Below are 16,276 nucleotides of genomic sequence, written 5' to 3'. Positions count from 1 at the left end.
AAAAGATCCTAGAAAGCATCTGGAAATGTTTTACTGGCTTAGCAGAACAAATAGCCAGTTGATTAGAAGCAGGTTTAAAGTGAAAGCCTTAAGTGAAATTCTCAATTCTAGCATGATAGAATCATAGAGTTGGAAGGGATCCTGAGGGTCATCTAGTCCAACCCCTTGAAATGCAGGAATCAGTGCGGGGAACAACCAAGTGTTAAAGCACCCCAACCCCAGTCATATTACTATGCTCCTATCCCTTCTCCTGGTCCCACCACCACCCTCTCAGGCATGCTTGGTAGAGATGTAGGACAGGGCCTTCTTGGTGGCTGCTCCTAGTTCAGAACTCCCTCTTTAGACTTTCTTGTTCCAACAGGCTTTCGGGAACTAACTGGTTTTAAGAAAAGGGCTGGCGCCATGCTGTTTTTATGATAATCATGGGCAAGGTTTTTTAATACATTTTATATAATTCCTGCATTGCAGGGGGTTGGACTAGATGACCCTTGGGGTCCCTTCCAACTCTGCAATTCTATGATTCTCTGTGATGTTCCACATTGTCTATGAAGTGGTGGGCTGGGTGCTTATGAATGGACTTGTGGATTATTGAGTAAATTTCTCTGGTTATAATGCTATCCCCATCCCCAGGTTCTAAAGTTCCTCTTAAACTGCATGACCTTCTTTGTTACAGAACTGCTGCAGTTTATTTTATCTGATCCTGTTGTAAACCACTTTGATCTATGCCACTGCATCACAAAAATGTAAATATTTAAGTAAATAAATAATAATAAAAACAAATAAAGAACAATTTCGATAGAAAGAGCAACAAAAACAGCAACAAAAAAAATTGTTTTTATGGTAATTATGGCATAGCTGTCAAGTGTCCCTTATTTGAAGGGACAGTCCCTTATTCCAGCGCCATGTCCTGCTGCTGTCCCTTATTGATGGATGTCCCTTAAATGATGTCCCTTAAATTTCGAAGGAAGCAGCTCCTCTCCCTCCCTCCCTGCCGGCCAGGGAGGAGGGAGGCTCCAACTGTGTTGCTTGGCTGTGTTGCCCACCCAATAAGAAGTCTAAGAACGAATGGGGGGTGGAGCTTGCATGCCTCCTGTGTGGCTAGTTAATGCAAGCTGAGGGGTTTTTTGAATGCTGAATGCCATTTTGTTGCACATGCTGCTGCAAACTTTGCAGTGCAAAGCCAGGCCGGGGAGCCATCTTGAGGCTGCATAGGCCTTGTGGTGCATGTGATTCAGATTCTGTTCAGTTGAACCTCTGGTTACAAAGTTGGTTGGACAGTGTTCTCAAAGCTACCAGCATGAGTTTGACCAGACTGCAGGGGGACAGGAAGACTGGAGTGCCTGGAACGGGTGAGGCTGCTGGTCCCTTATTTTGGCTGCTGGTCCCTTATTTTCAAATCTGTAAGTTGACAGCTATGAATTATGGGGAAGGTCTTTAATGCATTTTATATAATTCCTGCATTGCAGGAGGTTGGACTAGATGACCCTGGGTAGCTTCCAACAATGCTATGATTCTAATGTTGCTCATTGGTCAGCGCGGACACCTTTGCTGGTAATGTAACTCTACGGCTGCCTATCTCTGTGGTGTCAGTTCTCTGTGAACTGGAACAGGGGTGATATCCCTTTAAGAGGATTTGCCACGTTCGTGACAGGGACCATAGAGGTAGGAAAAGTAGAGCAGAGCAAAACATGAATTTTTGGCAAACCGCTCTCGGGTAGCTTTATAGAGCGGGAAGGGATCCACAGGGATATCTAGTCCAGCCCCCAGCAATGTAGGGAAACCTCCATGGGTTCCGACCTACACGGTTCTCTATTAATTTATTGCTTATTCGCAACCTCTTGCATGGCGGGTCAGTCTATCCTTCTTCTACATCTATGTGTGGAAAGGCGAGAGGGCAGTTGGAAAGGCCTGACTCCTCGCAAGGCCCTGACGCCTCTCCTTCATCTGAAACCCAATCAGAATACGGGCGACGTGTGACGTAAACCGTTTTTGTGTTTTTGTTTTTCGAGGAAAGGTGACAGGCGACGTCAACACATCGCCACCCGCGCTTTCCTATCGACCATCCAGACAGAGTAGGCGGGGCGAACGAGACGCCGCTAATCCCCCGGCTGCATTTCCCTGAGGGGTGGAGGGAGGCGGGATGAAGGACACAAGGACGTGGCCCATTGGGTAAGGGCGGCGACGGTTATTTTTTTTGTCCCCGTCGCAGCCAATCACGGAGCAGAGATTTGACTGACGGGGGGCAAAGGCGGCTTGGGAGGAAAAAAAGGGCTGAAGAGAGGAAGCTTTGCGGGGGGTGAGTGCTGAGGAGAGAGGGTGAGGGGAGGCCGGTCCCCTCCCCCCCTCGCCAGTTCCCGCGCTTTTTTTCTGTATAGATAATGCGAATGTCAAAAATAAATGAAATGCGATCTGTATTTCCGTTCTAGAAATATGTATGCAGAGACGCTTAAACATGCGGAACAAATGTCAAGCGGCTCTTATCTAAACCCACATTGATCTATCCTTCCCTTTCCTCTGAAGCGCAAAGTCCTCGTTTTAATCCACGACGACCCTGCGAGGTAGGCTCGCCTGACAGGAGGCAGCCCCGTGAGCTTTTACGGCTGAGTGGGGAATTTCATATTTCCCTAAGCTGTATATACAGCGCTTCATAGTAAAACAAAAATCAGAATAGAACACCTCAGAGCAAAAACGATAAAACAACAAAACATATTTATGCCTCGGCTGTTACTTCAATGGATATTTATTCTGTTTATAGAACTGTTTCTATGCCACCCAATAATAATAATGATCCCTATGTTTTTACCTGTTTTTTTGGTAAGCTGCCTTCAGTCAAGGAAAAAGGCGGGGCGTAAATATATATATAACAATAGTTACTTCAATGGATATTTTGTTTATAGAAATGTTTCTATAACACCTAATAATAATAATTGACCTATATTTTTAACTGTTTTTTTTTTGTAAGCTGCCTTCAGTCGAAAAAGGCGGGGCGTAAATAAATATATGACAATAGTTACTTCAATGGATATTTGTTTATAGAACTGTTTCTATAACACCTAATAATAATAATAATAATAATAATAATCCCTATGTTTTTAATTGTTCTTATTTTTAATTTGTAAGCTTCCTTCAGTCAGGGAAAAAATAAATATATAGCAGTAATGATGATATGGACTCAAATGCACCAGAAGGGAGATTCTGACTAAACATTAGGAATAGCTTTCCCTTAGGAAAACTCCATTGAGCTTTTTTAAACAAGAGGTTGGATGACCACCATAATCTACCAGGGATTCTTTGGCTGTGATTTCAGCATTGCAGGGGCTGAATTAAATGACCATGGGGAGTTGGGATCCTTCGAACGCTACAATGTTTTGAATATCAGGGTGTTTTACAAAGCAAAAACATAAGACATCCTTTAAAAAAATGCAAATAGTTCTTGACTGGCTAGTCAAAGTATGCCTGTCTGAGTATAGTAAAGCAGCCTTGTTTATGGGTTTTATCCTGTAATAAAATGTTTCTGAACCCTCAATAGATGTGTAGAAGAATATTGCCACCTGCACCCTGCTGGTTATGATGCCAGATGTATAATGTTGCCAGATACAGCTTTAATGCAGGCGCAAGAAAAGCTAAACTTGCTAGAATGTCCTCTCCTCTTCAACTGCTAAAAGCACAAGTTTTCTTGCCTTGGTACCCAGTATGAAAATGTCACAGTATAATTCAATGCCTAAAGGTATAAAGTACTCCTACTAAAATAATTGCAAGTGTTCTGTCTAGCTGTAAATTTACACAATTTAACAGTTGCATTAAAAACTGCAATACATTTTTTGGGGGACGACAGTCCAACCCTGTGATATGTAAATTAAAAATATTGACTGATGTTAAGGATTTAAATCAGTGCTTTCTAATCTGAATGGTTTACTTAAATTGCCACAAAAACCAAGATGCAGTCTCCCATTGAACTCAGTGGGACTTACTCCTGGGTAAATAAGAATAGGATTGCACTGCAGTGCAGTCTTATTTCATCTCATACGTTGGTGTATGTTGCAAAATGGCTTGTCCTAGATAAATGCAACAACCGATACTTGTGGAGATTAAAATGCAAAAAGGTGTTTTATCTTTGGCTACAGCCGAATCTTGGGAGCAATTTTACTTTAATTGTTAACAGTGAATGGCAACTTACATAAAATAAAGGTAGCAAGTCTTATGTAATATTAGCAACAATTCCTGCCTTCTGCTCCGTAATTTGTATAAAGTATAAATTGTGAAGTGAGTTGTCAGTTTGTCTTGCGGGGAATGGAGAAGGATCAGCACATAGTATGCTAAGATGTCTTCTATTTGGTTTCCTGACTTTCCAGGTTGCTCCACAACTGGTGGGCATTTCTCTTTGAGCTTACTGCATGGGATGGCAAGGGGTTTCCTGGCCCGGACGGTTACCGTGGTTTCTCTCACTGTGACTTTAACTGCTGTTGCTGCTAAGTCTTCTTCCTGCACTTACTTCTACCCACTATTTCAAGCAGCCAGGAATCTAGCCTACAGGTATTTGACCCAAGGTTTAATATTACAGTCCTGCTTTCTACATAGATCAGTGAGCAAGGGCTTCTAAATGTGTGGGGAATAATGTCAGAATGATAATGCTGGTAGCCTAATAGTTTTCACAGCCAACGTAATTGTATTGATATGGAAAATTAATAAAATGCATTTTAATTTTATACATTTTAAATGTAAGCATAAGGGTTTCTGAGTTATTCTAGCTAGCGCCTTTAAGCTCCTTGGCTAGAAGGTTGAAAGGTGGGAGGAAGTTTGCTTCTTGGTGGAACAACTGCGTAACGTAAATGGAGCCTGCAACAAAATGTTGCAGTGTATTCTCGTCTCCTAAAAGCAGTGCTCTTATTCAGGTTTCCAGCCACCACACCTTCCTCCAAGATACTCCATTCTCTCTCTCCCTGTCCCCTAATTGTCCTTTGCTGACTTTCTTTTCCAACTAACATTCAATGTTCCATGGCTACTGATCATACTCAGTGTTCATTAGTGGTGATGGTGAGTTTTCCCTTAGGTGTGCATTTTAACCTTTATACACATTTGTTGTTGTTTAGTCGTTTAGTCATGTCTGACTCTTCGTGACCCCATGGACCAGAGCACGCCAAGCACTCGTGTCTTCCACTGCCTCCCCCAGTTTGGTCAAACTCTTGCTGGTACCTTCGAGAACACTGTCTAACCATCTCGTCCTCTGTCATCCCCTTCTCCTTGTGCCCTCAATCTTTCCCAACATCAGGGTCTTTTCCAGGGAGTCTTCTCTTTTCATGAGGTGGCCAAAATATTGGAGCCTCAGCATCACGATTTGTCCTTCCAGTGAGCACTCAGGGCTGATTTCCTTCAGAATGGATAGGTTTGATCTTCTTGCAGTCCATGGGACTCTCAAGAGTCTCCTCCAGCACCATAATTCAGAAGCATCAATTCTTCGGCGATCAGCCTTCTTTATGGTCCAGCTCTCACTTCCATACATCACTGTTGGGAAAACCATAGCTTTAACTATACGGACCTTTGTTGTCTCTGCTTTTATACTGCCTCGTTATTTCTCAGTGACTGTGGTTTGGCTGCAATCCTATCATCACTCACTCATGGCTCAGTAGCAGAGGAAGCAATATTGCCTTTAAAAAAATGTATCTCCCTAACTAAAACAACTAGAAATGTACTTTAGTTCTTCATTTTCATTTTTTTAAAAAACCTGATAATTTATTAAGGAATATTGGGTGGGGGTACTTGCTTTATAGTCTTTGGTTTTGTTTTGTTTTTTGCAAATGATTTAAGTCATTTACTAAAGTGTCCCCATCCACCTTCCCCCCCTCTTTGAACCAACGAGCATTAGAAATGTTCACCATGCCACCCCTATAATACCCATGAGCACCATACTTGATATTTTATTTTTACAATGTGATGAAACTACAGTTTGGTTGATAGGTCAACAGCTTGTGTAAGGAAATTTCCACCTTCATAGAATTATAGAATTGCAGAGTTGAAAGGGACCGCAAGGTCATCTAGTCCAACCCCCTTGCAATGCAGGAATCTTTTGCCCAATTTGGGCCTTGAGCCTGAGATTAAGAATCTCATTTTCAACAGACTGGGCCATCCTCCTGGGGGAGGATGAACTTTCCCCACTTGCCCACATTTTTAACAGTTGGTTATTTAGCACTTAAATCACACAAGATGTGGAGTTTTCCTGGATGGCTGTGATATTGATGGTGTTTGTATGCAATTTACTATGTATGAAATGTCCCAATCCTGCAATGCACAGCATTACATCAAGTTTATTTTCCCCTTTGTGTGCAACTCCTATTTTTCTACAGCCCATCTTCAGAAAGTTGGTTTCACAGCAAGGCTGCTAAAATGTCGAATTGTAAAGATGCAAGAGAAAATTTGCATAACAAAGCAAGGACCTCCCCATATCCAGGATCAAACATTGAGCGCAGCGGAGTTCCCAACGATAAGGTGGATTGGTCAACTGAATGGGAGGATTACAGCCCTGTGGAATATACAGCACAATCTGTTTTGGCAGGACCTAAATGGGCAGATCCAGAAATTGGGTGAGCACTGTTGGTTGACTAACGGGGAGCAGTAAAAGGGGAGGGCTTGTTTTTGAGAATGACTTAGCTTTTGCTTGACTAAAAGTAAATGGTGGGCATAATATTTATGAATGTGACCATATATTGCCTTCGTTCTTAGTTATAAGAGACAAACTGTTGGAAGAGGAGTTGTGTTCAGTTATTAAGTTCTCCAGGGAGGCTGCTGAATAATAATAATAATAATTTTTTTATTTATACCCCGCCCTCCCTAGCCAAGGGCAGGCTCAGGGCAGCTAACAAGCAATAATACAGTTCCAGTTCAGGTTATTTATACCCCAAGACTTAAATGGGACTTAAATTTTGGACTAAGGGAGCCACAAATGCTGCAGTTAGAATATGCAGTGCTTAAGCTCACCATTGTGGAAATAGCTTGCTGTACAGATTTTGGCACTTATAGGGTAAATTTTGGAATCTCGTTGACACGTAAAAATCCAGCTCTGTTCATTGCACTTCTAACTGTAGTTATATCAAGGGCAGCAAATATTTTATGTAAGGTTTGCTAATGCATACATGCTTTCTGACAGTGGCAGGGAGTCGTCTTTTTCCTTCTTTGGCGATCACTCGTAGCCGAGTAAGATTGTCTTCCGTGAACACGGTCTTAACAGTGAGTCCGTAAGTGACTGTGGAGGCCTATTCTGGATCCACACCTCCTTCCACAGCGGGGACATAGGTTTCCGGGTGGGAGTTGATCATGGTGAGAGTTTGCCAAACGTGCCTTCCTCTTAGGACGTTTCTCCCTTTCGTCCTGAGTTCCAGCGTCTTCAAAGTCCATGACACCTTTGGTGAGAGTGGCAGGGAATAATGAAGGCTCAAGGGGGAAGCCCTCCCTTCTGCTTGGTGAGTTGGCACTGCCACTTAATCCTTCCAGCTGTTGACTAGCAGCTAAACTTAAATATAGCAGCAGCTTTGGATAAGGTGCTTTCTTTATCTTATTTCGTCTGGTAATAGCAAACATATTACTAGGCATGAATACAATTCCAGAGGAATTGTGTTGAGATCCTACAAATTAACCAAAGTGTTTAATTTTGATATGGAGTGGTGGGATTGGAGAAGCTACCAACAGTAGCCAAGTTAAGCACTTGATAAATTTGTAGGACTCGTTCACAATCAACAAATGCAAAAGTAAAGGATGCATTCTTTAATTTTATCATGCATTTGATATTGTACATATTTATTGTGCCATGCCCTTTTTCAGAGGTTCTGGAAGGTAGAAAACACATTTTTAAAGTAAGTTCATAAAAACCATTGCATGCTTGTGGGAGAATTTAAACAGTTGCCGTGAGTCCACATCCAGCACATCTGCTATACCACACTGGTAGCTTTAAACTACCACCTTTTATTTATTTTGTTTCATAAAATGTATAGACCACTTAGTTGTAAAAAACAACAACCCTCAAAGCAGTTTAAAAATCTTAAGGAAATTTACTAGCTTAATTCCAGACCACCAAGTGACAAATGGAAGCATGAGGGTCTTACTTTACTAGAAGTAAAGTTATAAATCTAGTCCTCTCTTGGTTTACATAATGAAGGTGTTTATCATGCATTGTCCTGCATGTACTGAAGGCTTATTTGCAGGCCAGGGTGACAACTGAGCCTAGCAACGTAACTTGGCTGTGTCACAGGGAAGAACTTTGCCATTTTCATATAGCATGGCTACCTAGTGTCCCCAGATTTTAGTAGCATCAGTGCTAAAAATAAGCATGATTTGAAAAAAGCCAAATATTAGCATTGTTTGTTTAGTGCAAAATTGATGTCATTATGACTTACTCTTCTGAACCATTAAATAAGCAGAGGTTTTACCACTCGCTCTCTGACTGTGTGAGAAAATCAAGAGACAGTCAGCGATCAAGCAGCTGCCAAATGGTTGCCAAACAAGCACTGGCCTTGGGCTACAAACTTCTTTATGTAAGGGCTAAAGAAGGAGACAGGCTTTGTCTGAAAAAGATAGGTCAGATGTGCACACGCTTGAAAGCAGAATGCTTCTCCCACCTACACGAATCTCTAGGCTGTCCATGCTAAGCTTTAAATGCAGCCTTTTAACTAAGTTGTCTGTCAAGCAATAAAAAATGAAAGTCTGCCCTGCATCATTGCAACAGGTAGGTCCTGGCTAGACAAAGATGGCATGTGCCCTACAGCCATCCCAAAAAGAGCACCCCAACACAAGTCCAATTCCCTACATACCTGCACACCACAAACTCATGCCAAGCACATGGATATCACAGAGAAGCACAAATGAAATGAGCAAGCCAAAGAGCATACACAGTAATGTGAAAACAGACTGAAGAATCTGATAGACAGTTTGAGGATAGGGCAAAAGGATTACAGTAAAGGACATCTTACCAGATAGGATCGGGCTGCCAAGTTGTGATCCTGAATACAGCTAACGTTGGAAATAAGTTCCATAGAAACTGGGATGTTGGTAATGCTGGTAATGCACACTGAAGGGTTTTTAAATTGTTTATTTCAGTTTTGTTATTATTTTCTTGAAAAGGGTGAAAAACTTTTCTCCAAAGTTCAACGAGAAGGATGGGCAAGTGGAGAGGAGGAGCCAGAATGGTTTCTATCACGTGGAAAATGGGAGGCCCAGGTATTTGACATTCTGTGTTAGTGCTTGTGCATGCATCAAAAGTCTGTGAGTGAAGGTCTTGATCTGATCACGTACCTTAGTGGAAATAACCTAAGAGGTCAGCACTGATTCACTGGTTCAGAATCCTGGTTGCCTGTCTGCTAAAATGTGTGTCCAATACATATTTGCAAGTTTCCAAGCTAAAACTCTTCTGAAGCTATTTTCTGAAGCCTTGATTGACGTTAGGACCATGGGTTTAAAAGACAATTAAAAGAGCATAACTTCAACCAGTATTGCTATTATGTGAAAGGCAAAGTAATGGTTGTTATGTGGCCCAAGTGTAAAGAATGAAGCAGGAAGAAAAGGTTTATCTCATGCTGTTTCATAGCTCCATGAGCTGTTCTTGATAATGTTTTTCTTAACTGTGTATTTAATGTAAACTCCTTGATAGTGCATTAGGCATGTAAACCAGATTATACATTCTTATTCCTCAGAATATTATATTCAGGACTTTAGCATTTAAAAAGAAAACACTGAAACTATTACATGCTTTTAAAATGCATTCTAAAAAAATGAGAATATAAGAAAAACATCTCTAACAAACTCTTGAATACCCTGTAAGCCATTTGTTCCCAATCATCCGCCCCCCCGCCTATTGTAGCAATCGTAATGCAGTGTGCTAGATGCTGTATTTAATTGCTTTTATTTCTTACATAGTATTTTATAATAATACTATTTTCATCCCTTACATTGTAATACAACAAAAAGTAAGATGAACGATTAAAATGCAATTAAAAATCAATATGAATACTTAATGTAGACATGCCGCGGACCACCTGAATGAAGCTCACAGACCACTGGTGGTCTACAGACCACAGTTTGGGAACCCCTGCTATAACACTGTCATAACACTGTTTCGTTAAATATTTTTTTAAAATACATATGCTTCGAAGACCTATTTTGGGTGCACCAAAGAGGCTAGACATGCCCAGTAGGGTTTTGGTCTTTGAACAGCAGATCCATCCCGCTCCCAATTCTGTATCACAGACTGCATTTGAAAGGCTTCCATGTTTCAAAAGTAGTGTGCTAAGTGGCATTTGGTTAAGAGGGGGCGTTGCTATTCAAGAAAGATGAGCTGCAATCTTCTTTGGCTATGGGGAACTTCAGTTGTGTGGGTCTTTGGATCGTATCCAGGCATTCATTTGTGCTCTGTTATTTTTCAGGAATCCTGTAGGCAGGACAGGATTAGTGGGCCGAGGTCTCTTGGGGCGTTGGGGACCAAATCATGCTGCAGATCCTCTTGTAACTAAGTAAGTAATATCATTCCAGATGATGTCAAATGGGAATATTTTACATTCAAGTCAATATGGGAAATATTAAAAATGCTGATCATGATATGCTTCTAATTCTACGTTAAGATGACTTAAAAACTATATGGAAGCAATTGCTATGTTGCCTGAGCCCCCACAATGCATCCTTGCTGAGCAGACCCAAGGTTTTCACATTCATTTCAATTCCAATGCTCTGGGTGGGTTCAGACAGAATACCAAACTGTGGAACTGTATGAATGAGCCCAGAGCTCACACACTCTCCTTCTCTTCATTTCTTCTGTTTACCTCCCTCACTTCCAGTTCAGCAGCAAGCCTTACATTTGCAACTGCAACAAAATCCGGCGAAACATGGTTCAGAAGTAGCAGCAAATCATGTCTTGCAGCTAAATTGCAAGCAAGAGAATCTGAGCATGTGGTATGAGTGGGAAGCATGCAGGCATTGGGCTCATAGCTATGGTTTGATGTTACATCTGAAGTGGCGTTTTCCTGCATGTCTTGAGCTGAACCACAGATTAATCTTTTCCCCCCCTGTGACTCTTTGCAGGTGGAAGAGAGACGGCAGTGGCAATAAAGTAGCTCACCCAGCGTCTGGCAAAAGTATCTTGCAGTTCATTGCAATCAAAAGGAAGGACTGCGGGGAATGGGCCATTCCAGGGGTGAGAAGAGAGAATTGACAGAATCGGTTTTCAAAAATGTGCTGGTCTCCAAAAGACTCAGTGTGTGTGTCACAGCTCCCTTTCTTGCTGAGCATTTGAAGGATTATTAAAATCTTCACCAGGAGAGGGGAAACTTTTTCATTCTGAGGGCCACATTTCCTTCTGAGGGCCGCACACTAGCTCCTGTACGTACAGTGGTACCTTGGGTTAGAGATGCTTCAGGTTACAGACGTTTTAGGTTACAGACGCTTCAGGTTACAGACTCCGCTAACCCAGAAATAGTACCTCGGGTTAAGAACTTTGCTTCAAGATGAGAACAGAAATCGCGCGGTAGCGGCGCGGCGGCAGCGGGAAGCCCCATTAGCTAAAGTAGTACCTCAGGTTAAGAACAGTTTCAGGTTAAGAACTGACCTCTGGAACGAATTAAGTTCTTAACCCGAGGTACCACTGTACCCCTCTGTATTGATTCCTGCATTGCAAGGGGTTGGACTAGATGACTCTTGAGTTCCTTCTAACTCTATGATTCTATGATTCCTTCATCCAGATGAGCAAGAGGTATTGTCACAGTTCAAGGGCACATTCCAGCCAGGCAAAAACATGGGTTTAAAGCAGAGCCAGTGAGGGCTGTGGCTTGCAGAGAGTGGTGGCAGTCTGGGCAAAGTTCTGAGTGCCAGATAGAGAGGTCTGAACAGCTGCATTACCCCCACCCCCCGCCTGAGGTTCCTCACCCCTGAGCTACACCCAGAAAAACTAACAACACTCAGCAGCTGGCTATTCATTGTTACGCGGCATATTAGGCCGTGAGTAAGGGCATAACTGGGACGCGAGTGGCGCTGTGGGTTAAACCACAGAGCCTAGGACTTGCCGATCAGAAGGTTAGCAGTTTGAATCCCGGGGTGAGCTTCCATTGCGCGGTCCCTGCTCCTGCCAACCTAGCAGTTCGAAAGCACGTCAAAGTGCAAGTAGATAAATAGGTACCGCTCTGGCGGGAAGGTAAATGGCGTTTCTGTGCGCTGCTCTGGTTTGCCAGAAGCGGCTTAGTCATGCTGGCCACGTGACCTGGAAGCTGTACGCCGGCTCCCTCGGCCAAGAAAGTGAGATGAGTGCCGCAACCCCAGAGTCAGTCACTACTGGACCTAATGGTCAGGGGTCCCTTTACCTTTACCTTAAGGGCGTAACTGACATGTCAAGAGATCTGTCATCAGATATCTCCATTGTTTTTCATTTTTTAAACTATCATCTGCCGCTATCATATTTCATACCATTCCTGCCTCACCCCTTGATGTGGTTTTTATAATGATAATCACCCTCCCCTACAAAGGTGGGATTAGCCTCAAAGGGAAAGCATCCAGGCTCTGAAGGAAGTTGTAACAAGTGACAACCTTTTATTTTAGGGCATGGTAGACCCAGGGGAAAAATTGTCGGCTGCACTAAAGAGAGAATTTAGCGAGGAGGCCTTGAACTCCTTACAGAAAACTGAGGCTGAGAAGGAAGAAATGGAGAAACAACTGAACAGGCTGTTCAGTCAAGATTACTTTGTGGTGAGTGCCCTCTCTGCTCCTGTTATAATTTTGCAAGCCCATTAAATATTACATGCGAAGGTCGATGGAACTCTTTTCAATTACATTTCAAAGAGTAGCAGCTTCTTATTAAGCAGATTTTGGTAGCAGGAAGTATAACAACCTTTAATGGACTGATTAAAATAATCTGTACAACATTCTCTCCACCCCGTTTTTAGTACATTTTAAAGAAAAGTGCTTTTAAAAACTGCCAGTGGCAAGCATACATTAAATGGCATTTCCCTTGTTCCAAGACGATACCTGGTGTGAGTTAAACATGCATCATTCAAAAACAAAATTTTTTTCTTTAAATTTCCCATCTCCAATGCACATTTTTGCAGATTTATTTAGTTGACAAACTCACGTGATTAGCTGCCTAAGACTTCTTTAATTGGGCAAGAGCCCAAATGGTAAACAGGACAGTTGTCAGCCTATATCTTGGCTTTCCAGGTATACAAAGGGTATGTGGATGATCCTCGTAACACAGATAATGCTTGGATGGAGACAGAAGCCGTAAACTACCATGATGAAACTGGTGAGTAAGGGATGCTGCCTTCCTTGTTTTGTGGTCACACCCATTGTCATGTTGTTGGAACAAGGGTGGGGAACCAGGGGCCTTCAGCCGTTCTGCACTACAGTTCTCAGCATGTGCCAGCATGGCCAGTGGATAGGGATGATGGGAATTGTAGTCCAACAACTGGAGGACCACAAGTTCCTCATCTCTGTTAGAAGATGGGAAGGATGATCATTATTTTTCCAGTTGCTAACCATTTTTTCTGCACATTCTTGACTATAGGAAATTGGAGGACAGAAAGAGAAATTTAAGTAATACTTGAATACCTACTTGTTGGCACACTTACTTGTGCATTGTTATGCTAGATTTTTATTTTTTTTAAGTTCAACACTAAAAACCAAAAAAAGTTTCCTGATGACTCAGGAGTGTTGCTTACATGGGTACCATTGCACAAAAAATGTCATTTTGTTGTCATTTGTTGGTTTAAGTTTCAAGCAGCCCCCTATGTTTCTGCTTACCAAACCAGTCCATTGGTTCATCTAGCTCAGTACTGCAGTGGCTGTTCAGATAGGGAACTGAAGATGTTAGTGATGGAACCTGGGACCTCCTGCATGCAAAATATGCATTCTGCCACTGAGCTATCACCCTTCCTTTGTGTTCAAGCCTGATTCCTTGGGACATGGAGGGCTGTCAAATCTACCGAAGGTATGAGAACTTCTGTCACAAGAGTGTTTGGTGAAAAGAACTGTTATGTGCTTTGCCATGGAAGCTGTCATGGGGTAGAAGTCCTGGTGGAGTATTTAGTGGGTTGTGCTGTAGGTTAAAAGGATTCAAACTAATGCCAGAATCTCTCTTGCATAACAGGTGAAGCAATGGAGAACTTACACTTGGAAGCAGGAGATGATGCTGGGAAAGTGAAATGGGTTGACATTGGAGAAAAGCTGAAACTCTATGCCAGTCATGCCGACTTTGTCAGGCTCGTAGCAGAGAAAAGAGGAGCACACTGGAGGGAAGATCATAACCTGGTTTGCCCTGATGGGGCTGAGATCAAGGCCTAAACTAAAGCCTAAACATGGCTGATAGAAGTTTAGGGATGGAATGAGGTGTTAATACTGCTTTGAGGAATGAGATTACTGATGTATGGATGGAGAACCTGCAGCCCTTCAGATTTGTTGGACTCCAGTTCCCATCAGCCCCATCCACCATGTGCCAATGGGCAGGGCTGATAGGAGTTGTAATCCAACAGCATCTAGAGTTCCACAGCTTCCTCATCCTTGTCTTAAAGCCGCAAAGGATGGGCAGCCAAATTTAAGCGAAGCTAAATCCCCATTAAATTTTCCAATGAAATAAAATCAGCGTGACTTCTAAATGTCTAGCTTTGGCTGCACGGTGCCCTCTCTTTTTATCAAGAAATATTGCTAAGGTATTTGAGAACACATTCTGCATCCATTATATGTAAATAAAAACATGTATAAGGGTGTGGTTTTTGTTGATCAACAGGAGTGTTGAGAGGTATTTTACAATTATAAAAATTAACAGCTGCAATCTGTTTTACTTCCGGACATTGATCTAATGTTATGGAAATAACCCTTTAGTGTCTGCACTTAATATTTATTGCCATAATCAGGAAGCAATTTAGGTTGCGCTCCTATGCACTTAATCTGGAAATAAACCCCATTGAACCCAGAGGGACTTGCTTCTGAGTAAACCATGCACAGAGTTGCATTGTGTATCTTTAAATCATAATCTGAATTATCTCTTGTACATCATACAAAATAAGCCACCATACTCTTGTTGTTTTTACCACACTGATCCTAGTCTTTGTAGAGAAGGGAAAAGAGATCTTTGGTATAATCGCAAAGAAAATGTAATATAGGATTTGACCCAGGAGCCTATGATTGAGGAAACAGAGGGCAATACAAACATGTTTTAAAATATTTACTGGGATGAATGAAACACACCTCTAGGCTTAGCTCATATTGGAATGAAACACTCCAGTAAGCTTATCTTATATTGCCATTTCCAATTTTTTTAAAAAGTGGGATTTAAAGAGCTCTTTTAATTATTCTTGTTTCCTATACTGGCTGAGCTTTCACTGTTTTGGCCACTGGAGAATATTCTGATATACAGAAACTGGTTGTTTTAGTGTTTGAAGAGAAGCTCTCTGGACTCCAGTCACAGAATATTCTTGTTTGAAACCACCAGCAGTATAGAAACCTGCTTTCAAGCACTTAATATTTCCACCACCAACATGATTGTAAACTACCTTGGACCATGCCATGGCTTGCCCAAAGGTCATTATACTTTGGAACCATCCCCGTAATGACAAAGTCTTATCAACAAATCAATAATGCTAACCTTTCATGCCAGCCAGCTTCTCATTGGTTATATTGTAGCGCTTAGTTTTTTCTTATGAATCTTTGGCTAAAGTTTGGGATGGCTGTTCATTATTTACCCTTCTATTTGTTACGTCAACCTGCCAATATTTTCTGAAACACATAACAAAGCGATTTTATTCTTTGACTTCTGAATAAATTGCACAGCAGCCACAGTTTCTGGCATGCCTTGACTTCTGTGTATGTTATCTGTTTTTGCTTTGCTCCAACAGGCCCCCAAACACCATTGCCCAGCAATCGTTCTTCCATCCTGGGGTCCTGACTCTGGACAAATGGGAGGGCAAAATGCTGGAATACAATATTACTCAAGCCAACAGCACAACTTGTTACCTTCATCTGCCCCAGCTGCAACAAAACATGTATTTACCACATTGGTCTCTACAGCTACTGTAGGTGCTGAAACCGTCCAGCAGCTTGACCTCATCCCCAAAGGCACTACTCTGTTGGCTCCCGAGACAGACTGATGCCAACAAAAGCCTGCCATTGTAAGGAGAATGTGTGCTCATCATCCTGGGAGCTGGTATTTAATCTTTTTGAATGTGAGATGGCCTCCATTTATTCCAGAAGAAAAATTAACACAGTATCAAATGTTTGGGAAATGCTGATATAATAAAACCATCTGGCTCGCACTTTATGC

The 16,276-nt window shown here is 42.0% G+C and overlaps 1 protein-coding gene across 2 annotated transcripts; it reads left to right on the top strand.

The window, feature by feature from the left end:
* Positions 1–1,909: 1,909 nt before the first annotated feature.
* NUDT9 (nudix hydrolase 9) lies at positions 1,910–16,273 on the top strand. 2 transcript variants are annotated; one of them, XM_053404120.1, is made up of 9 exons: positions 1,910–2,296; positions 4,353–4,533; positions 6,342–6,578; positions 9,109–9,204; positions 10,407–10,493; positions 11,059–11,170; positions 12,565–12,711; positions 13,180–13,264; positions 14,108–16,273. In XM_053404120.1, exons 2-9 carry the CDS (start codon positions 4,400–4,402, stop codon positions 14,299–14,301), a joined length of 1,092 nt encoding a protein of 363 aa, XP_053260095.1. In that variant the 5' UTR covers positions 1,910–2,296; positions 4,353–4,399; the 3' UTR covers positions 14,302–16,273. The 2 variants fall into 2 exon arrangements, with proteins under 2 accessions (XP_053260095.1, XP_053260096.1); XM_053404121.1 differs by lacking the exon at positions 4,353–4,533.
* Positions 16,274–16,276: the final 3 nt, after the last annotated feature.

The sequence above is a fragment of the Podarcis raffonei genome, chromosome 9, assembly GCF_027172205.1.
Source record: "Podarcis raffonei isolate rPodRaf1 chromosome 9, rPodRaf1.pri, whole genome shotgun sequence".
Classification (NCBI taxonomy): domain Eukaryota; kingdom Metazoa; phylum Chordata; class Lepidosauria; order Squamata; family Lacertidae; genus Podarcis; species Podarcis raffonei.
Note: the sequence above shows the minus strand (reverse complement) of the source record. Positions and strands in the feature narration are given on the sequence as shown.